Source organism: Fringilla coelebs, assembly GCF_963513975.1.
Source record: "Fringilla coelebs genome assembly, chromosome: 5".
Taxonomy (NCBI): domain Eukaryota; kingdom Metazoa; phylum Chordata; class Aves; order Passeriformes; family Fringillidae; genus Fringilla; species Fringilla coelebs.
Genome location: NC_140033.1, coordinates 56409350 through 56432912, shown reverse-complemented (window position 1 = coordinate 56432912; position 23563 = coordinate 56409350). Strand labels below are relative to the sequence as shown.

The following is a 23563-nucleotide window of genomic DNA, read 5'->3' as shown; positions in this document are numbered from 1 at the left end:
AAAGCTTACTTGTTTTATTGCTCTGTTCTTAAAGAAACAGAATTTTTCCCTTCTTTTAGAGCAATAGACAGGTCTTCTTTCATAAACTTTTACACAAAATCAGGTACCACTGATCATTCAGGACCAGATGGTCCCTCTGAGGATGGCAGCCTCAAGGTAGAAGGAGCAAGCCTCCATTCCTTTAAACTGGTGCATGAAAAGTCAAATCCAATTCCCAGCCTCCTTATATGACAAAGTTGCAGCTTGGTCTCCCCACCTGACAGTGTGCTGGTTCCTAAAGTACATTATCCAGTGCTTACAGGAGAGCTGAGTCTCAAAACCCCACAGATGCAGGAAGATTTCACCAAGTCTTTACAATCCAAACCCACTAAAGAATGTTAAATTATTCTCACCTGAGCTGAGCTCAGATGGTTATTCCACATGGCTGCTCCAACCCTTACCCTCAAAAAGAGGATGAAGAACTAGTAGAGAGTGAATACACATCCTTAAGCCATTCTCTGTAATGCTCATCACAAAGAACTGTCCTGTGATTCTGTTTGCCAAAGACAACTGCTGCTGGAAGCACCTAGAAATAGCTCCGTTTCCACAGCTCTTAGCTGCTCCTTACTAGCACAAATAAACAGCTCAGATGACAACCAGCACAAAAGCAAGAATTGCTGCTGCAGAATTTAGACCAGTCGAAAACCTATGTTTGCAGGGAGAGGAGCCCCTGGACTTCAACGTGGCCAGTCCTCATCAAGGACAACCAGGACCAGGGCAAGAGCCAGCTCAGGGGAAGGCTGGGAAAGGAGGATCTTCAACAGAGACAGAGAGATAATGGCTGCATAAATGCATACATATATAGCTATATCTATATCTCTATATCAGAAGCATTATGCAAATTAATGCAGATTTCAATTTGCATAAGACCTCTAGCTTTTTGGCCCACTGCCTTCATATAATCAAACTCATGTTCTGTACCTTAGTAAGATGAGATTCTCTGGAGAGTGGTAGTGTGGAACAGTATCAAAGGGTAGGAAATATTACAGTTGATAAAGATGAATGTTTTATGTATTAAATAAACAAATGTTTTCAGTTTCTCATTTAATTTATCTGATGAATTTTTCAAATTAACTTCACTGGTGTTTCACCCTGATCTGGCACAGAGCTTCCTGCAGTGTTTGGCCTAAAGAAGCTCTTCCAGCAAAGTGTCCTGTTTGGATACCGTGGAGGGAGAAAGGTCTGAGGGTACCTGAAACCAAAACCACAAGCAGGAAGACACAAAAGTGGAAACACTGCACAGAGTCAATGCCAGGAACAGTATGTCCAGTGTTTTCTTCCTCCCCTGATCTTCTCTTCCTTCCTACTGACATTTCTCTTTTATGTCAGCATTTTCATGAACACTTAAGACCCTCAGAAATCTGAGTCTTCAAAATCACCAAAGCACTTGCGAACCATAGTAAAATGTACTTGCTGTCGCACCAAGACTTCTAAAAACGGGATTTTGACTCGTGATTTAGGGAGCTGATCCTGCTATTTTTTTTCCTCTAAGCTACTCTCAGAAACTTTTGGAAGATGCCTATTTTGCCAGTGCAGAATATCATGACAGAGAGGTGAAGAACTGATTAGCAATACTGCAGACTTTTCTCAAATGTTTGCAACAAAACACCACTTGGGATATTTTGCATTTCTAAGGGAAAAGATTAGCAACCACAGGCTTGGAAAATGTAAGCACCTGATTCTGGAATTTTAAAATCATTATATTCTGAATATTTCTAGTCAGAAAGCTGGCTGAAAGTCCAATTAAAATTTTTAAAAATCACAGCATTGGATTTACTACAGTCATAATTATACAAAAATCCCATCTAGCCCAGCATCTCTGACACAGTCCTTGTACCTGATACTCAGGAGAAGACTGTAAAGATGGGACAAAACCATTGCAGACGTTCTCCCAGGTTTCAGCATCACACACCTATCAGCTCTCCTAAATCACTTCCTAGACTATTGTCCTGCTGGATTTTTCCTGTGTGGATTTCTCTAATCTCCAATGAGCCCAACATGATGGGGCAATTACTTCTGCAATTCAATTATGAGATTTATTTTATTATAAGTTTTATAAAAATGACATACTTTTGTTTATTTCTAAAATGCTGCTTCATAGTCTGGATGAATGCTCCTGGATTCCATTATTGTGAGAAAGAGTAAATATTCATTCACTACTTGCTTTTTCTGCATTTTTCTTCATCTTACAAATCCCCCTTAGCCTTGTACTGTCTCTCTCATCTATTCTGAACCCTGAAGCACAGCAATACACAAATAAGATAATCACAGAAACAATTCAAATGACTTCCAAATATCATGTTTAAACCAAAATCTGCTCATTTCTGTGAGTTAGCCTTTAATGACAGCAGCATTTGGAACCTACTCTTCTCACTTCTCTAATCCTCCAAGTACCGTGATGCTCTATTGGAGTGGGTGTCTTGGAAGATGGGATCTCAAGATACCCATGTAAGCCCAAAGAGCAAATCTGGCATGTAGGAGTGGTATCAGATCAGAGGCTGCAGGCAGGTGCTCCTGCTGGAATGCTCCTACAAGCAGTGACACGCTGTGAAGGTAGGGAGGGTGATCCCTTGCAGCAGCTGAGGGGGCCACAGAAACAAGAATCACTGCTAATTGGAATAGCTGCCAAACCATCTTCCTTAAACTGACTTCACATGAGCATGCAGGGAGAAATATCAGAGGCAAGAGACATTGTTACCTATGTACACAGCATTTGTATCTCCAGCAGATCTGAAATCAGACTTCATCAAAAATCTAAAAGCTGGGCCTAAATTCTCTGTTATTGCACATGAGGCTAGATTCTGCTTTTTGTCCCCTCCTTTCAGAAACTGAAAAATCTGGTGAAGAAAAGGAGAAAGCACACCAGCAGCACTCCCTGTGGGAGTGAATTCAATGCTTCATTCACTCCCACAGTTGCAAAAATACTCACTGGAGCCCTTGTTGAGAAAAGATGCACTTGCAGAAGAGGGATCCTATCCATAGTCAATGTTTACTGAACTAGACATAAAAAACACCCCCCAAGCCAACAAAAAGTGTGAAAAACTACCCTTCCCCAAGAAATAAAGCACATTTATGGGAAACATAAAGAAAGAATCACAAGAATGCTCTTGGGTGATGAATACTACAATCATTCTAAAATAACTGATTAATTAATTGATTAATTAATTGATCCCTAGATCCCTCTTTTCGTATGTACAAGGATAGAACACTTAAAGTGATGGCTGTGATCTGTCCTGGAGAATTCAGCCTTTTAATGGGTTACAATCACTTATCCACTCCCACTCGGCACCCACTGACTGGGCTTCTTGTTTGCCTGCAAAACTTGAAAAAGATGCTTCAAATCTTTTTTGCAGTTATTTTCTGACACACAGTGGAATGTCTTAAATTTCACAGTAAGCAAACACGGTGTAAATGCAGCTGCAAGAGACTTCTTTGCTCTGTAGGAAACACACATGTAACTCCCAGTTTAACTCTGCTGCATGTGATTGCTGCCCACTTGCTGAGCTGAAGGTAACAGCCCCATGGATATTGTGTGGATATTGCATTAAGTTCAACTCTCTCGTTGTCGTTTGTCCTTTCTTAACCAACTGGCCACCACTCTCTCTGTCCTCTCAAGACACCAAAACCCTTTCCATAGCTTTTAGCATTTCCAAAATAAACATCCAAGTCCCTGAATGTGACAGCTGTAGCTTCTATGCTTTCACAGGTGGCCTCCTGACAACAGTGCCTAAACTCAACAAAGTTCCTGCTCAATTATTTGTTCATGTTATCCACTCTTTTGATTCAGGCTTTAAGACAATTGTGCGTGAATTTAATCACCCTTCTTTTCATCTGTGCCACTGTCCAGGGAATGCCAGCAGCCTCCAGCTAGGCATGAAGCTCTTCTGTGAGGCACAGACATGCACAGCTCCATTAGTATAACTTTGCAGTTCCCACTGACATCTAGTTATATGTAGGCACTCCAAGTGGCAAATGCTGGATTAACATTCCTCCATAAACTAGTGGAGGGAAGCTAATTACAGATACAAACAAGCAGCAGTCCAGATCAATTGAAGGAAAAATTTGAGATAAGTTGTAAATTATTTAGTCTATTATCATAATGCCCCTTTGTCTTTTTCCTCAGCATCATTAACTGCTGCAGGCTGAACTGAACTATCCTTCTTCCAGGATAATTACTGCTTCTACCTGCTTCCTTTTACATTTACTTATAGACACTATCAAGATTAGAAAAATCCAGTTTGGGTTAACTCAAAACTGCTTGTTGTTGTTCTTGTTGTATTGTTATTATTGCTTCAATAATGAAAAAAGATTTTTTTCTTTTGGGTTAAACAAACCATGAAACTTGACATGAAAAGTGATACAGTATCTCCATCTCAAGTTGGTAAGATTTTCCAGGTCTATAGCACATGAACCACTTCCTTCCTTCGCTCCAGTAATGAAAGCCTAGAAAATGGCTAGATTAAACATTTTTGTTGTTATCTGTCATTAACACAGTTAGGGGCCTCTCTAGAGTCAGATGAGTGATTTTAACCTCAACACTGCAGCATCCAGTAGGCTCCGAAGTCATTCCCATGCTCTATATGGACAGTACTTGATGTCCATGAAAAGTGGAAGAAATGGGAGAGTCTCAAGCACAATTTTCAATACAGTGTAATGAGAACTATAGCAAGAGTAGAAAAAGATTTGCTTATTCAGGTGAATTGGCTTAGTCAGACACATATATACTCATTAAACTTTTGGGGAACAGAAAATGCTGAAATCCTTCCTGTAGGTCATATCAAAACAATTACATTTTCCTGAAAGTATCTCCATTGGTGAAAGCCGTTTTATAAACATACCCTCAGTTTCTGAATAGTTTCAGAGAATGAACGCTTCCTTTGGCACAAAATGTTTGGGCAAATGGGCATTTTTGCCACCTGGAAAATGAGTTCAGCATTTCCACTCTCCTACACATGATCAACACAAACTCCAGTATTTAGAACAAATATGTTCTCTGATTTCTCTGGACAGAAATACCTGGAACATGTTTAGGATCTTACAGCAAATAGTAATTTTTTTTTTAATATGAAATGGCAACACCAGCTTACTACTCAACCCAACTATTCTATATCACACAGTACAAAGCTGGACTGGTTGGTTGGGGTTTGTTTGACTACCTGGGTTTAAGAAAACAGTTGGACACCTGTGCACCAGCTAAGCAGCAGCCATCCATTAGAACATGTAAGCTGCAGTAAGCTGTGTTAGTGCTAAGCAACTCAACAGATGGACACATCGGCCACATTCACCTCTTATAAAGAGAGACCAACATTGCCCTGAGCTGGGAATTACCAATGAAAAGCAACAGCAGTCAAAAAACCTGACTTCAGGAACATCATATTTATGTAGAGAAGGCAAGAATTTAGTAAGTTTGGAGCTGGCTTGGTAGTGTACAGCCAACACAAACAAAAAAAATCCCAAATAAATCAAAACAAACAACCACCTTAACTCCACCTTCCCTGTAAAATTCACCAGACCTGCATATTCTTTTTGCCAGCACTTGGGAACACATAAATGGATTTCTCTAACAGCTATATAACACAGTGCAATTTTAAAAGGAAAAACTGCAAGAATTTTTACTTAAGTGTACACTGGAGGTCATCCAACCTCTCTGCTCAGGCAGGGTCATCCTTGAGCATATTACTCAGAATTGTGTCCACATGGCTTTTGAGGGTCTTCCATGGAAGGAGACTTCACATCCTCTCTGGGCTGTCAGCGCTCAGTTGCCTGCACAGTAAAGAAGTTTCTCCTGATGTTCCTCATGTAACACTTCCTGTGTTTCAATTTCTGCCCATTGCCTCTCATCCTGCTGTTTGGCATCACTGAGAAGAACCTGGCTCCTAGCTCTGGACACCCTCCATGCAGATACTGACAGACATTGATAAGATCCTCTTTTGGTCGTCTCTTCTCCAGGCTAAACAGGCCCAGCTCTCTCAGCCTCTCTTCATACAAGAGATTTCTAGCCCCTTGATCATGTCCACAGCCTTTTGCTGGACCCAATCCAACAGATTCTTGCACAAAAATTAATCTGTAAATTACAGGAACAATGCAGAGCTTTCTACGGGCATTCCACTGAAAGCCTTCTTCCCTTTTACTCTGAGATACCTCATATTGGTTGTACAGAACCTTTAATCAGAGGGAAAACTATTTGCATGTTAAGGCAAATGGACTGACCATCTACTGACAAATTCTGCAACTTAAAAGCCCTGAGGTCCCACTCAAACATGCAGCCTGTGTGAAATGATGAAGTGGACACTTGCTGGAATCTTCTCAAAGCAAAACTCAGTCCTTGCCTGGGGTATTCATGTCATTTCAGAGCACAAGAATGAGTACTCACATTCTTTCAATGTGCAGTCATTAACAGCCTGAGCCTATGGTCCACTCAGGTTTTACAGACTAGAGGAGATCTTCAAGTTATTTTTAGTGACTAAAACCAAGTCTCTTAGACTTCCCTAACATGTTCATACAGGGAGTTTAGGAGTTTTTTGTAAGTACTGAATCGCTTTTGCTGACATACAGCCACTCTCAGGCCTAATTAAGAAAGCGCTGTAGTTGTATAGGCAGCAAGATAACATGATTTGTACCTGTTGTGCACATAGAAATTTTGATGCACTGGGACCAGAGTGCTTAGCATCTTATCTAACAAGCCCTACATGACTGGTCACACACTACAAATCCAATCCCCCTAAGTCCTTAGTCGGGTCCAGAACCCTTTCATTGCTGCCATACTCATAATATTTATGGAATTTCTGATTAATTTCAGAAGCAGTTTCTTAATTATGCCTTCAAAATAAACAACACAAATAATTAAATAGTTTCTCTATTTTTTCAAACATTATTGCTCCAAACTACGGCACAATATGGACTCTTTATTTATGTAACAAAATATAATTTCATTACAGAAACACAGAACAGATAGGGTTGGCAGGAACCCCTGGGGATCATCTAGCCCAATACCCCTGCTGGAGCAGGGGCACCTGGAGCAGGTTGCACAGGATTGTGTCCAGGTAGGTTTTGAATCTCTCCAGAGAAGGAGACTTCATAGCCTCTCTGGGAAGCCAGTTCCAGTGCTCTGTCACTCTCACAGTTAAGAAGTTTTCCTTTATATTCAGAAGGAGACTTCATGTGTTTCAGTTTGTGCCCCTTGTCCCTGAAGATACCTGTGTGCATTTATAAGATCCTGTCTCAGTCATGTCTTCCCCCATTTGGTTCCTCACAGGAGAGATGCTCCAGTCCCCTCATCATCTACACAGCCCTTTGCTGGCTCCACTCCAGGAGCTCCATGTCCCTCCTGTCCTGAGGAGCCCAGAGCTGGACACGGCTGTCCAGAGGTGCCTCCCAGGGCTGGGCAGAGGGCCAGGATCACTCCCTGAGCTGCTGGCAATGCTCTTCCTGATGCTTCCCAGGATTCCACTGACCTCCTTGCCTTCAGGACACTGCTGGCTTAGGAGCATTTCACTGTCCACCAGGACCCCCAGGTCTGCTCTCCAGCAGATCACTCCAGCCTGTCCTGGTACGTGGGGTTGCTCCTGCCCAGGTGAAGGACCCTGCCCTTGCCTTCGTTGACCTTTGTTGGGTTCCTCTGTGCTCAGCTCCCCAGCCTGCCTGGGTTTCACAGAATGACAGCACCTTCTGGTGTGCCAGGACACTCCTTACTGTTTTGTATCATCAGCAAATGTGTTGATGCATCTCCCCTTCATCCAGGGCCTGATGAGTAAGAGGAACAATATTGGGGCCAGTCCTGACCCCTGGGGACACCACTGGGTACAGGCCTCCAGCCTCTGCTGTTCAGGCAGTTCTCAAAGCACCTCACCGCCCACTCAGCCAACCTGCCCTCCCTGAGGTCACCCACAAGGATCTTGTGGGGGACAGTGTCAAAAGCCTTTGTGAAGTCAAGGCAGAGAACATCCACTGCTCTCCCTCATCCCCAGCCTGTCGTTCCATCACAGCAGGCTATCCAACTAGTCAAATGGGATTTCCCCTTGGAGAATCCATGACATAAACAAAGGGATCACCTTCAGCAGCTTTGCAGATGACACCAAGCTGAGGGTGCAGTGACAATCCAGAGGGACCTGGACAAGCTCAAGCAGTGGCCCATGAGAATCTCATGAGGTTTAACCAGACCAAGTGCTGGTGCTGCCCCTGTCTTGGGCACATCCCTGTGTGTGATGGATCCAGGCTGGGGATGAGCAGAGGGAGCAGCCCTGGCAGAAGGACTTGGGGGTGCTGTGGGTGAGAGCTGGCCCTGCCCCATCCCAGAGCCCCCCTGTGCTGGGCAGCACCCAGAGCCCCAGGGCAGCAGGGCAGGGGGGATTCTGCCCCTCTGCCCCACCCTGCTGAGCCCCCCCTGCAGGGCTGCATCCAGCTCTGGGATCCCAGCACAGGAAGGACAGGGAGCTGCTGGAGCCAGGCCAGAGGAGGGACACCAAGGGGATCAGAGGGATGGAGCAGCTCTGCTGGGAGGAAAGGCTGAGGGAATTGGGATTGTTCAGCCTGGAGAAGAGAAGGGTCTAGGAAAAACTCATTGTGGCCTTGCAGTAGCTGAAGTGAGCCTACAAGAAAGCGAGAGAGGGACTTTTTACAAGTACATGCAGTGATATGCCAAGGGAAAATGGCTTTAAGCTAAAAGGAGGGTAGATTGAGATTTAAAATTAGGAAGAAATTGTTCCATGTGAGGGTGCTGAGGCCCTGGCACAGGGTGCCTAGAGAAGCTGTGGCTGCCTAATCCCTACAAGTTCCAAGGCTAGGCTGGACAGGGCGTGGAGCAAGCTGGGATAGTGGAAGGCGTCCCTGCCCATGGCAGGGGTGGAACTGAATGATCTCGAGCGTCCCTTCCAACCCAAACCATTTTGTGATTTTTTGATTTTTTTTCCTCCACATGCTCAGAGATAACATTCAGGATGAGCTGTTCCATCACCTTTCCAGGAATGGTGAGGCTGACTGACCTGTAGTTTCTTGGGTCTTCCTTCTTGCCCGTTATGAAGACTTGAGTGAATTGTTTCTAGTAATTTCTTTCCATATCTCATAAGGCCTCTTAATCATAGCTTTTGCTTTAATCTCAAACATTGCAAATTCTCTAAACAATCATTCTTGTAAAAGCATGTCCAGTGACTTTTTAATGAGTAATTATTATTATTTTGATGTTAGCTACAGCCATCAAAAAAGTTATTTTAAAACATGCTGCCATGAACTATTCCATGTTCCTTCCTGCTCCTCTTTTATGCAAAACTATGTCTTATACTCTGATCCAACTCCAGTAAGAAACAGGGAATATTTTGAGATGCTTGAAAAGGAACTGGACTGAAGTCTGCAGAAGGTAATGAAAGCAGTAAAAACAAGTCTCTACCTTAGTCTTGTAGTTTGATCCATACTTTCAAGTTTGCACACTGCACAATGAAGTCAAAAGAATAATGTAAAGATGCAGAAATTCATGAAGAGTGTTAGATAGCAAAGGCAGGGCACTAGGGAAATCTGAGACCCTAAAATCTACTTAGCAAGAAATTCACTACCAACCTTTCATCTAGAACTCATTCCTACTGGAAAAGAGTTAGGTCTCATTTTCTAATGCAGTCAGCAACTATGTAGCAGATATTTTTCATGATGGCTGTTTCTTGACTGTATAAATCATATTGTTTATCATAAATCAACACTGCCAAGTTCTGACTGCATTCTAAGCATAGCTCGACAGTGAGTCTTTGAAATAAGGGATTTGATGACTTCTTTGTCTGATGTCTTTTTGTAATCCATATGAATTCAGTGTTTCAACTGGACCTATGTAATTTCTAGGACTCAAAAAGGCACCACTCCATTAGGGAGGGCTTGAATGCCATACACACCTGACACACACATTAGAGGCTGGAATCCTGCACCCTCAGGTGAACACACATTCTCCCTTGGTTTAAGTAAGCACTAAACATGATGCAGCTCCCAAAAATAAATTTAGATAAATCCAACATATTTTATAGTTTTTCCATTAAGGTATACATCAATATAGACCACACTGACACAGAAATTTGCTATTATGAGAAAGTTAAAATGAATGAACAAAAGACACAAAACTAACACAAAGGAGGTAAAGCAGTAAGGATGCAGTATCTCTGAGCTTGTTGAGCCAAGACATTATCTACAGCCATATCAGACTAACTAAGAGCATCCATATGGGATTTAACTTACACATATTAGCTTCACACTCTAAGCTGCTTATTCTTTACTTTTCTGAGTGTTCCATGTAGAGAAATCTTTGCTGTGATTGATTACCTCCTCCAGGGAGTAAGTATTTGAAAAAAAAGAAGAAAAAGGCTCAGAGAACAAGAAGACTTGCAGAAACAAGAGACTGAGATTGATGCTGCTGTCACACAGCTCCCAGTTCCCTAATTTATTATGACAGTCTGAGAATCTAACTTCATAGCTGACAGCCATCAAGATTTATTCTACACTTTTGATTATTTCCCCATACCTAACAAAAAAGCTTTGGTCTATGCTGATTTATACTCTCACTTGTTTTGGTACTTTTCAGATCACATTGGCTTAAGAAAGCAAACATACAGCAAATTAACATGTAAAGAAAGTTATATCCCATTTGAACTCCAAAGATTAATGTGGGGTGACCAAACATTAGAGTACTTTTAAAGGAGGAAACTTTATACAGAAGTAGAAAAAGCAAGATAAGGAAAGTGTTGAGATCCCAGCTTCAGAGAGAGCTGGATACCAAAGACCTTTCCATTAATCACCAAGAGAATTCCAAATTTTTACTGGATGTTGGAAGATCATCAGAACTAAGATGTTATAATCCTATCTTGAAAGAGATTTAATTTAGTTTTCTGACTGCCTGCTACCACTTGGCACCATGGAGGCTTTCACAAGATGCAGGCAGCCAAGTAACAAAAGTAAACCCATGTATACAAGTTGCATGTAAACATCAAATAGGGAATTGTTTCTAGAATATTTACATCCCAGCTATCCATATTTTCTGTGCTACTCATCAGTCAGCACAAACTGCAGAATAACAATACGTGTTCTAAAATCTGATTCATGCTACTGTACCATGAAGACTGGATACTTTGAATTGCTGTAATGAATCACAGCTGTTCTTATTAATCTCATGTACAGACCAAACAAGACTGGTAAAATATCTGAAACCAGGAATATGGTAAAAATCAGTTTGCTGAAGAAATAAATCAGAAAACAAATTTCTTTGTCACTTAGACTTGCATATGAAAACCAAAGAACTTCAGAAAATGCTTTCAAGTTTTTCATTCTGGAAGAACACATTTGTCACTACCAGGCAGTCTGCTGTGCAATTTGTAGCATGGATTTGTGTGAATGTGCTCACTGCAGCTTGTCTTAGGAAGGTTCAGTAGCTAAATACCAGAAGCTCTCCACATCTCAAGGCTCTTACTACACCCCAAGGACCTGATCACTGCCTGTCATCCTTTGCAGAAAGACAGAGCTCACAAGAGTTTAAAACATGCAGATATATGTGGTGTTAAACCTTGCATTTCAACAGTTCTCATCTTGTCTATAAATATATATTTTATACATTCCCATTCCCATCTTGTGGCTTGGACCCCTCACAGCTAGAACAGCTCCTTGCTACTCAACTACTGAGACCTGATTTGGGGTCTGGCCTGCTTCTCTTAAGGCATAAACCACCTCCAAGTCCCAAAATCCTGATCATATAAAAGTCTAGAAATGAGTAAGAACCTCAAGATTTAAATTATTAACCTTCTCGAGAAAAAGACCATAATTTTACTTTTGTTTTAATAAAAAATGAAGAGTTATAAAAAGAAGGCTATTGGGTGTATTCAACCTTCCTCCATCTGCCAATGGGTTTGGAATTACTAACCAGGAAAATCTGGAAGACAGTTTATGACTGATAATATTATTAGAGGCCCTGCTAATGTACTAGAGAGGGACAATACTTAACTGCCAGCTCACCTAATAGTCTTCTGGAACTAGGAAAGAAGAGCAAGGAAAACTAGAAGATGGCCAAGGAAATAAACCATTTTTCAGCTCCTCTTTAAACTATTTTTATGAAACTAAACACAACTTTGCAAAAGCTGTTTAGTTTCATATTAAAAAGGTTAATTTAAAAAATCTATTTGAACTGTTGGGAAACATAAAGAAAAATAAACATCAGGAATACCAGCATTTGCTTGGAGTTTAAGCCAGCAACAATTGTGCACAGCTGTCAGGAGAAGAAGAAAAATACAGCTAAATTAAAAGGAAGACACTGATCTCTTTAATCATACCAGTGATTATGCAATCCTGAGTTATGTGACACTTCTGGACAAGATACATCTGGTAGCTTTAGGAATGATTTCTGACACATTTGCAACTCCCCTCCCACTTAATGCTGATAGCCAGATGAGGACACAATCCCAAGTCCCAGTGGGTATGTTTGAACAGCAGGATAGGAACAGGTAGAATTTAATTTCTAATGGGTTTGGGTTAATTTTGGGAAAAAAACCACCCCAAAACCATAAAACACTGGAACACTTTCTGCAAAATGATTGAATCATATGATGTGATATACATACACTTAAAAGTTGGACTCAATGATCTAAAGGTTAAACTCAACGATCTTGAAGGGCTTTTCCAACCTAAATGATTCTGTGATTCTATGTATAGAGTAATGCCAGTTTTTTCATCTGAGTCAGATTGCAGATTACTACCACCCAGCCAAGAATTAAACCATCATGCCAGGGTTAAACCTCTTTTCTCTTAAAGTAAGCCAAGAGATTTTAAAGGAGTGCTTCAAGACTGGCACTTGGGTTTAGATCTTAACCTCAGACCTTAGAAGAAACAAAATTGTGTTACTTCAAACATGAAATTTATACTGATTTGAGATCCCAAGGTCTATTTTATAACAGGCCTTTATATCTCAAGGCCTGTGCCTCATCAGCTCCTGGTTCATCTCAGAAGTTTCTCTTTTAGATGCAGGCTCCCAAATGCCTGGCTGGAATTGCTGCTTTGCTGCACCTACCAGAGCTGGCAAATCACTACCACTCCTGGAGCAGGTTCAGATGCTCCAGGGAAATGCCACCTCTCCTTTCCCACAGGGGTTTCCATGTGACTTAGCCACTTTGTCAAGAGATGCAAAGTACCATCTGACAACAGACAAATAAAAAGCTGATTTCCATTATTCGGGCTGGAAAATCAGGCCTTCTGCCCCAAGCACACCTTCAAGGTCGTGGACACAGCCAGGACTTTGCTATTCAATTCACAGCTGACACTGTTCTTGTGTCTGCCACACTCGTGTCTGCTCAGTTCCTGCAGAGAGCTCCATGGAACCTATGATGCACATTAGGAATTGCATTTCTGTCCTGATTTCTGAACAGAATTTCCCTCTGCTTCCCAGGATTCTTCTCAACTGGACAAATAATTAGCTGCTGAAGAACCATAAGCTATATTGGATCATCAAAATCTACTTTTCTAGTTATCTGCAGGAGGTCACATATACAAAAGAATCAATTGAGATATCATATTACAGGTGTCCAAATTTGGTGATTGCTATTTTTCTGTTAGAGAAACCAAAGCTACACAGACTATTTGAAATAAAATCAGGGATGAAGAAGGGTAAGGATTCTATTCCTATGGTATAGACATGGAGATACCTTGTGTGAAGACCAAGAAGTAACTTAATCTGTTTGCCTAGTTACTAATCTATAAAACAATGAAAATTTTATTTCCTTTCCTTACAGGACTTTCTGAGGACAAACTTATTACTATTTACAAGGTATTAATGCATGTTCCTACAGCAATTAATACCACAGAAAAACTTTTAAATAAAATATGTCAAATAAGTAGGTCTCTGAATACAATAATTCTTTTTTGTCCCTGCTGCTTTGCATCTTTTTTGATACTTTCTAAGAGTTAACAACTGTCTGTAGTATGCTTAGTAAAAAGCAGAGGACTTCATAGAACCTATCCTAATCTTTAAAAAAGGGAAGAGTTAGGATGTGTGCAGCCTGGCAGCAAGAATTGCTTATGCAAAAAAGCAATGCTTATTCCCTATTTAAAAAGGGACTATCACAAATCAGACCTAAGGAGAAAGAAAATATGAAAAAAAACCCCAAACAACACACAAAAAGGAGAGATGAAAGCAGGTGATAGCTATTCGTATTTACATCAGAACAGATAAGCATTATAAAACCCCTCAGATTTGTATTTCATGTACAAGAAGGGAAATCCTATTTCAAACCTACTGTATGACACCAAATACTAGTCTTGCATCCACTGAACAGACTTTAGAGCAATTTTTGAGAAAAAACTACTCAAGGGGGTGCAAAAAATGTTTATTTTTAGCTAGACAAGGATATCATCATAGGAAGGAAGAAGAGAGGGAGGAAGGAAGGAAGGAAGGGAGGAAGAAAGGAAATGTTGGAGGAAGAACTCAGGAAAAAGCACTTAACTCGTCCACAGCATCTGCTGTAATTGAATACTTCAAGTTTGCTATTTATAAATAAGATTTTAATAATCTTGCTGTACTGATGTTACTAGAAAGACATTCAGTGAAGATTTTAAAAGGAACGTAAACTCAGTCAAGAAGAGATGGCTTAAGATCTTGCAGAGACCACAGTCAAGCAAGATACATAGAAGTCCAGACATCAGAGAAGATATGCAGAAGTTCTGGTGAAATCTTTTTCATTATAAGAAAGGTGAAAAACATTGATACTAATCTTGTGAAGCATCCTTTGTCTCCATAAAATCCATGAAAAATGAGTGGTTTCTCAAAAAACAAGAACAGATGCAAACCAGTGGACTCACCAAAACTTCATTTCCTTTCAATGCCTAATTTCATCATGGTGAAAAAGAAAATCTTTGGAATAAGCAAACTAATTTCCAAAATGTTATAGAAATCCTAATTTAAATCTGTTTGTGCAAATACAGGGTTTGTTTTTGATTTGAGACCTCACTGCAACCTCTTACTGCATTTACATATTTCTAGTAGCATAAGAGAAGGGAAATAAAGCTGGTCAAGAAGGAAGGGATTAGAATATTCCCCTTTTCAAAAACTGATACTCTACTAATGGAAACCACTAGGCTGTCACAGCAGTCAGTATAACTGACAATGCCAGCAACTAGGTGGGATGCAAATAATGGCAGAAAAATGCCATCCAAAAAAAAAAAGTTCACTCTTTTCTAGCAATGGTGTCCCAAATCTGAGTCAGCACACAACAAGCAGCCATAGCAAGAATGGCATGGTCACTGTCACAATTAAAATCTTCAGTCTAAAACCTTAAGAGCAGACATGCTGCCCGTCAGTAAACCCATTCAGATTTCAAAGATGGAAGGAAGGAAGGAAGGAAGAGGGAATGTGCCTTGATTCCCATTTCAGTGCCTGTAAGTAAAACCAGATATTCTACTAAGACATGCTAAAGACCATTCATTAATTGTAGACACTATCTCCCCAGTCCATGGTCTCAAAATTAGAAAGACAGTTGTGACCTCTTTTAGTGTCCTAAGGTTGTACATTGGGAGAAAGGGAGCTCTTTGCTGTTATTCCCAATGTAGTCACCTGTTTGTATTTTTGTTGGCCTTTTTTTTTTAATTTAAAAAAAAAAAACACTAAAAATCAAGTGGCTGAATATAAATTAATGAAAATGTAATTAGAAATGTGGCTATCTCTGTAAATTTAGTCTTTTCATTTTATGACCAGAGATCACTAACACAGACAGCAGGTCCAAAAAAAAAAACCCACAGCTCTCCTCAATGGCTCATCATTGATCAGGTCACTCCTTTTGCTGTTCATTGTTCAAAAGGGTTTTTTCCCTACTATAATGGGAGTTGTTTGGACAAAGTTGAAACTAGCAAGCTGTTTGAAACAACACATATGCACAGTTATTTGAATTCCAAATACTTGAACTATTTGATTATGTCTGTGTTCTTTTTTAGTAAGAATTTATTAATATTAGAATAAATAGTTTCTCTTTATTTTTTAAATGAATGTCTGGCTGTCTTTGTATTAGAAATACTATCGCACCATTAATCATTTGACCACCTCAGGCTGAGGCAAATAAATCTATTTTAGTCTGTTCTATAACAAATGAAATTTGGAAGTTTGAATCAAACCCCTGTCAATGGTCAAGATACATAATCCATCTGAACAAATATTACTCTGTTTGAAAATAAATGCAGTACAAAATACATCTACTGAAAGGCTAATCAAATCCTTGCCCTGAAGTCCTAGTTCTTTCATAGCTTCAGTTAGTGCAGACTGGTGATACTGGACTTCAACATTTCTGGTTTGCTGCCTCATTTCTTGAATTTCATTGAAAATATCTCAGTTTTGACTAAAGTAGAGCTGCTGCTGACACAGAGAAAAATATCCATTTTACACACTGTTTTATAAACATCACCTTGAAATTAACTAAGGACTGTACTAAAATGTGGTCATTGCATTTATATTGGGAATAGTGAGAAAGAGTCTCTAAGCAAAAAATGGCCAACAAGTAAGCAGCTATGGGAAACTGGACATAGCAGTGTAGGTTCATTTCCAGGAAACTGGTGTGAAAAATTTAATAATAAGAACATATACCTATGTAGCTTCTAGGACAAACCCATGAATGGCCATGAATCAAAAATACAGATCCCCAAATCCTCAGACTGCTGAAGCAATGAAGATCCTGCACTGGGCTTTGCACAGTCAGTGGACAGTGTCCCTCCAGTTATTAGTGATCAGTGTTTCCTCTGCCCTGTTTCATTGTCCAAGGATTCCTTCCTGGCTTACTTTTACTTCTAACATTCTGTAATTTATGTTCGTACACCATATCTGAGAACTGTACTGCCTGAAAAGGGAAAAACGGGGAGGGAAAGCTCTAAAGATACAACTGGGATTACAAAAGTTGGAAGAAACAGACAAAATATATCTCAGTATATTTAATATGTTTAACAGATTACTTTTCTTAAAGAAGAAGCCCAAGCATCCAGCACAGGCTTTGGGGGTCAGGGTTTTCCTCAGCAATATTAAACATGGGCATTCTGCTTTGAGCATGTTGAGATTAAGAGTGACAGCTGGAAGAGTCTGACCTAAACCACACTGGGGCCAACACACAGGTTTGAATGTATTCATTGAGGCCTGGATCAAGCCTTTACTGAAGATGTGCCAGATAATAAAGTGCAGAAAACAGATCAGGCCTTCTTGCCACATCCATGAAATGAAAGTTTCTTGCCAGCATTCACCACTTACCAAGACAGTTGTGGCCATCGTGGGCTAACATGAATCCATCATAGCACGTACACCTGTAGTTGCCTGGAATGTTGATACACTCGTGGACACAACCCCCATTGTAGAAGTCATTTTCACACTCATCGATATCTAAAACACAAGAGGAGAGAAAAAAAGCTTTTGTCAAAAGAGAATTCTAACAATACAGAAAAATTTCTCCAACTGAGCATGTTTTTTGATATATGCACATCCCTAATCTTTCTTTTAGGCTCATTTTGCCTACTTCAACACATGGTCAGGAACTGAATATATCAGGGTCATATTTGTCTGAAAAGCAGCAAGCCAATGTATAGAGCACTCTTTCACAAAATAATTGGAGTATCATCACAGTAAACAATGATATGTTGTGAAAAATAAAAGAAGGAACACTTGATTTTGGTACACTTTATATTTAAAATGCAGTTTTTATTTTCTGGCTTCAAAATAATCAAGCAGAGAATGAATGAAACCTTTGACTTGTAACAACTATGTGAAGCATACTATTAATATGGCATGAGACAAAAGTATGCCTTTTATAACAAATAAACTATAATCTTCTGTATTAATCCACATACAACCAGAACCACAAAAATTTCAGTATTTTCTTCTCAGAAATATGGTAGAGTTGTTTGGGGTTTTTTTCACACTGGCCTGTATCTTAAAGAGGATTATAAAAGATGAGAGATGGATTCTGCTGCAATTACAAACAATCCTGTCATGATTTTCCCTCCCTCATACAAAAAAAAGTCACTCATTCTAGAAAATGCAAACTTTCTTCTTTTTAGAAATTGTATTTTGGCTTATACATGGAACACCAGTATCACAGTCACTCTTGTGAATAATTAAGTGGTGCACATCAACCAACTAAAAATACATAAATAATTAAAGATAGCCTCATGGCTTGATAAGTATCATGTCTAAAATTGTGTGTGCTAGACCAAAAACCACAGCTAATCTCCCTAAGTCAGGCAGCACATGATAAACAGATAAAGTTATTATTTGATAGAATACCAGAGTTACCCCAGCAGTACATTTCAAATGTGCCTTCCATTGCAGAGGTGACTGACATTTTCTGAATTAGGTTCATGTTCACACAGATTTTCTCTCTGTTTTTTTTTTTCTCATTTTAAAAGCACTCCATGAAAAGCTCTTGCTGCCTGGTATCATACCCAGATGCAATCCAAAGAGGACAAGGTTTGGGCAAAATCAGCCTCGCCTGAAGAGCCACCACAGACTCAGCCACTCAGTACCTTCACCACTTCTGCTCCTTGGATTGAGGATGGCTGGGTTTGTCCCTCCTCACACAGTCTGTGAGAGCAGGGACAGGCTTTTCCCAAGTTCTGTTGCAAGTCTTCTCCCTCGTGTTGGCCCCTCTCAAAATCTACCTTAAACTCAGAATTCTCCAAGTCTCCATCCACCTGCCTTCAACAGCTCTGATCCTCCCTGTACAACCTCCTCAGCGGCTTGAAAAGGGAATGACAGGCTTGGTTTTATCTGCAGAACCAGTTGGCTATTTCATAACTCAGCATTTGGCACCACAGCAATACCAGAAACAGGAAGCTGGAGAAATGATCTTCCAAACCAAAATACAAGCTGCTGCTCAAAGGTAAATTTCCTAGTCTTTAAAACACTGCTCTTTTTCAGAATGTTCTCATTCTTTAATAACAATTTCTATTCATGAGTTGTACAAGTGCCAACTCAGCACAGCCTGTGGTTGTGCTCTACCTTCCAAGTCCAGTATGACAGCAAAAAGAGAAATCTATGATTTTTGTTGAAAACAAGAACCAGCAAGTCAAGTGCTCATCCCAAACAACCTGCAATGCAGTCTCTGAGAAGTTGCTCTCATTAGGCAACAGCTCTGTGTGCCTGGGTGCATATTCCCAAAATGTTACCGTCTGGTTTCCACTCAGCAGAAATTTGCAGCTTCCACAAACATTCTTGAATATTTCCAGAAACTTCATGTTGTTCTCTACAGGTTACAGGGACAAAAAGAGAGCTCTATAGTAATGGTCTACAGAAATGTTTTAACAGGCCAAGTCAATACTCAGAAAGCACCTAAGAGGATTTTGATGTCAGGTGTCTCAGATGTTCCCCTCAGAAGAAATGGCATCTTCATTTCAAGGTCTGTTCTTAACTTTTATCTAGCAATGAGTCTTTTCAGAATAAGCTTTTACAGCCTCTTATGTTCATCAGCATCAGACTGCCAAGGGTTGAGCAATTAATTCCCTTTTTTTTTTTCAAACAATGAATCAAACAATACTATTTGTTTAAATAAGTAGTGGGAGAGCCTTCAAAAGGGACAAAAAATACCGAAGAAAGGTGAAGCCTTTTGAATGACTGCCCCTTATACAATACTCATTTCTAAAAAGCTGTACTGTGATTAGCAGCACAAAGTGGTGATGCAATACAAATAGTCAAATTATGGAAAAGGTAATGCAACAGATACAGAAACCACAAAAATAGCAAAAGAAACAGATTGCTTTCATCTCATTCTCTTAGGAGTAGAAGTCACAATTAATATTGCAAAAGGATTAGAATATTATTTCTCCCTTTTGGACCCCAATAGCTGTAAAAAAATAGAAGCAGAACCAAACATTCTAACTCCTTTTCAGAGCCATGTTGTGGGTTTTTTTGTGTTTCTTCCCCTCCAAAACCCAAATAACTATTTAAAAACTTCTCCTGGCAGGCTGGTTGGAATTTCCATCTCCAGCATGGCTAGCAAAAAACCAAGGGGCTAAGACTGGTGTATTTACATTTCCAAAAAAACCAAAGCAAAAACACAGCAAAAATCCCCAGCCCCTCTCTCTCCCCCCACCCCCAAAACCCCAAACAAACAAACAAACAAACAAACCAAAACAAGAAAACCTCACAAAAACATGCACAAAGCCTACAAAGTCCAAATGATGAACATTTTTGAAGCTCCAACTGCCAAGAGAAATGCAAGCACTGTGACCATCACTCCATCTTCTCTTTTACCTGGAGGAAGACATTCTTTAAAGAATGCCTCAGTGTGCAACACTTGTAATTTATGGACAGAATGCTACAGCTGACATGCCAGAATACAGCTTCCTTATCAAGCATCATATAGAGTAAAAGTAATAGGAGTACATTCAATCACATAAAACCTGCAGCCTTGCTCTTCATTTTGTCTATTATAAACCTCAAAATTTGCAGGGGCCATCTGTGTTCATTTCCTTTTGGGTAGGTCATATCCTACCATTCTTTTTTTTCCTATAATTGATAGAATTGGGTGTTAATCAAAACCTCAGCTCTAAACACCTCTGAGACATTAACCTTTCCCTGCTAATTTTATAGCTTCAACTATCCTTCACATTTTTAGCATTTGATCTCTTAATATTGTCTTTCATCATGAAGGAATTACCATAACAAAAACAAAACCCAAAACCAAGAGGAAAAAAATAAATGTAGGTATTCAACCAAGAAATTGTGATGGATGTAGGTGCATATACTGATGAATTTGCAAGGTTTCCCAAAGGGAAACCTGAAGTTTTTTCTACACTGGCAAAATATTCATAAAGTTTTCAATTCCTTAAATTCCAGCTGTTCAGATGGGGAACTCTTGGGGTGAAGTGAAGAAATCACCTTAAAAGAGAATTGCAGTATTTCCACTCCAAGAGAAAATAAGTTCATGTGGTACTACAATGGCAGGAATTGTGGGAGTCTCAAACAAGAATTACATGTACCAAAATGATTAAGAAGGTGTAGAGACATTTTCAGTGCTGACACAACCTGCCAAGAACCCAATTGAGCTTAGTGTATTCAAAACAAAGAAAACAATTCCCAATCCAAGGGCTGGATGTAAGGACATCCTCAGATGCTGGCAAAATAATTTTGATCATCTCTTTCTGGAACTGGTTCAGAGAAATCTCAAAAATCCACTGCTTGTTTCAAAAGTTTTAAAGTAAAAAATTATCAGGAAAAAAAAGGTAAAAAGAAACTTGCTTACTTGGGTGTACTAGTAACTGTAGTGGTTCAACTATTTACCAAGGTGAAAGAGGCTTGGAAACTCCATCCTAATTCTTTCTGGGAAGCAGAGGTGAATCTTTTTGTTACCATCTGGAAATAACTCTTTGAGCACATCCCTAGGGAACACAGCCATGCTCTTCTACTGCCCTCCTCAAGGAGCAGTGGTGTTACTTAAAAAGAACACTCACTCTATGAGACTGCAGTTATTATGCAATGCAAGTATCTACAAACTTTTAAAGAATACTCTAGACAAGTATCTGAGAAAATCTGAGGATGTGTTACCATGAGGATGTGCTGTAGTTTACAGTCCTTGTATTTCAGTTATAGGAAGAGAATATGAATTTGTTTTAAGTAACCTGATTCTTTTTAGTTTGATGGGACTTGTATTTCCTTTATACATAATGGGGTTGATTCTTCTTTCATTATTAGAGGTGAAATTGACACTGCCCCATGATTGGTTTAATTTGTGTATTGTGTCACAAAGAGATGGAACTCTCATAAACCTCACAATGCCACCATTCAGAGAAGCAGCTCTTCCAGAAGGACATATAACTATGAAATGTTCAAAATAAAACAAGAAGCAAACTCTTCTGCTTCCCATATCACAGTATTTCAGTTTTCTGTCACAGCAGAGAATAGAAGACACATCAATAGCTAATATCCACAAGACAAACCAAACCCTTGCAAAGTGCCTGGTTCCTATTTTGTCTAAACATTTTCAGCAGTGTCATGAATTGACTGAGTGCTAATCATCTTTTCCAAGCAGTAACTAGCTCTCCTAGAAGGTGGCGCAGAATTTATGCCAAGAAAGTAGAAAGTCTACCTCCAGAAAAATTCATTCCCACTCTTCATTGCATCACTTGAAATTAAGTTCCTGAATGCCCAAAAATGTGTGCTCCAACACATGCAATAAACTTTGTCAGCATAGCTACAGATCATCATGGGCACAGTTACTGAGATCAAAGCAAATGCTTGCATGGATTTGATGAATTTTGGATGAGTGTCACAGCTAAACTGTCACAAGAAGCCTTATGGCTATTAACATGCAAAAGGAAGAATGACTGAGGCCTGGAAGTCAACGAGCCAAATTCAGTGTTTAGTGATGAATTCCACAGACTTCTGTAGAAAATGGGAAATTGTGCATTGACAAAGTTTTTATCTTGGCATCTGTCAAGGCCACAGATCCCAACACTCACAATGCAACAGAAGATGTTCAAAACAGGCGTGGGATTGAATAAAATCTGTGTCCATTTTAAAGTATTTCTTGACTAGCAATATAAGGGCAAGATCTGGAGCTAATTTAGTAAACAGAAATTTCAATTGACTTTGAAAGAAGTAATTTATGTGCTTGAACATTTAAAAATAAATAGCCAAAGAAAGCTGTCTGCCCACATCAAATTCTAATTTACAGAATGACAAACAAAAGTGATTGTCAGGTATATTATACAGATGTAGAATTTCTCATAAAGAAGCTGGATCCATTAAATAGCTAGAAAAAAAAATTAAAATCTTTGTAAGTACATATTAATGCCTGAAGCCATGTATTTCTTCAGTATCTAAAGAAAGAAAATTTTGATATTCATCTTCCTTTATCTAACTGCTTTAAGCAAAACACTACCAAAAAGGTACTGTGGAGACAGTAAATAACATTGCCTTTAGAAACCTGACAGGAAAGAAACTGTGTTTTACCTTCTTGCTTGAAGAGAGGTTGCTGCTAGCCTCTACAGAGGGCAAAGCACACCAGATGCAAAATTCTCTTTTATCAGTTGCCTTCTGCTAAAAAATGTCCTCCTACAGCTCTGCAACAGCAGCATCTTGCCCTCTTTTCCACAACTCTTATGCAGCAAAGAACACTGCAAGACACCGGAGCCCATATTTCCATGTAGTAATATTTTTTACTTTTATGGCTTCTGTACTAAGAGTTTTCAAAAGATGTTATTGATTTTTTTATCGAGTTTTGGTCACTGTTCCTCCTAGGGCTAATGCACTATCCTCATATTCACAGAAAAATACAGGAAAAAAAGGCCCACTCCTAGGTTCTAAATCCTACACAACTAAGAAGATTTACAGTGCAGAACTGTCTTCCTCACTGCACAGCTTCATGCAAGCTTGATCTCAGATGCTTGTGAAAGAAAGTAACCTTGTAAAATCCAAAGATAGAACAGCCTGAGATGAAAACTCAATCCTACAATTATTGCCACTGGCTTCTTGAAGCCAGGAAGATATATTTTCTGGGCTTCACAGCAGAGCGATAGGTGAGACAGGATCAGCACTGGAATTTTTTCTTCCCAT

The 23563-nt window shown here is 39.7% G+C and overlaps 1 protein-coding gene across 1 annotated transcript in view; it reads right to left on the bottom strand.

Moving 5' to 3' along the window:
• SCUBE1 (signal peptide, CUB domain and EGF like domain containing 1) overlaps positions 1-23563 on the bottom strand; it is a gene marked incomplete at its 3' end in the record, with an annotated part of 186544 nt that overhangs the window by 138225 nt on the left and 24756 nt on the right. The window contains exon 3 of the mRNA XM_084206342.1: positions 17267-17395. Coding sequence (XP_084062468.1) covers positions 17267-17395 — 129 coding nt within the window. The remainder of the gene's footprint in view (positions 1-17266; positions 17396-23563) is intronic.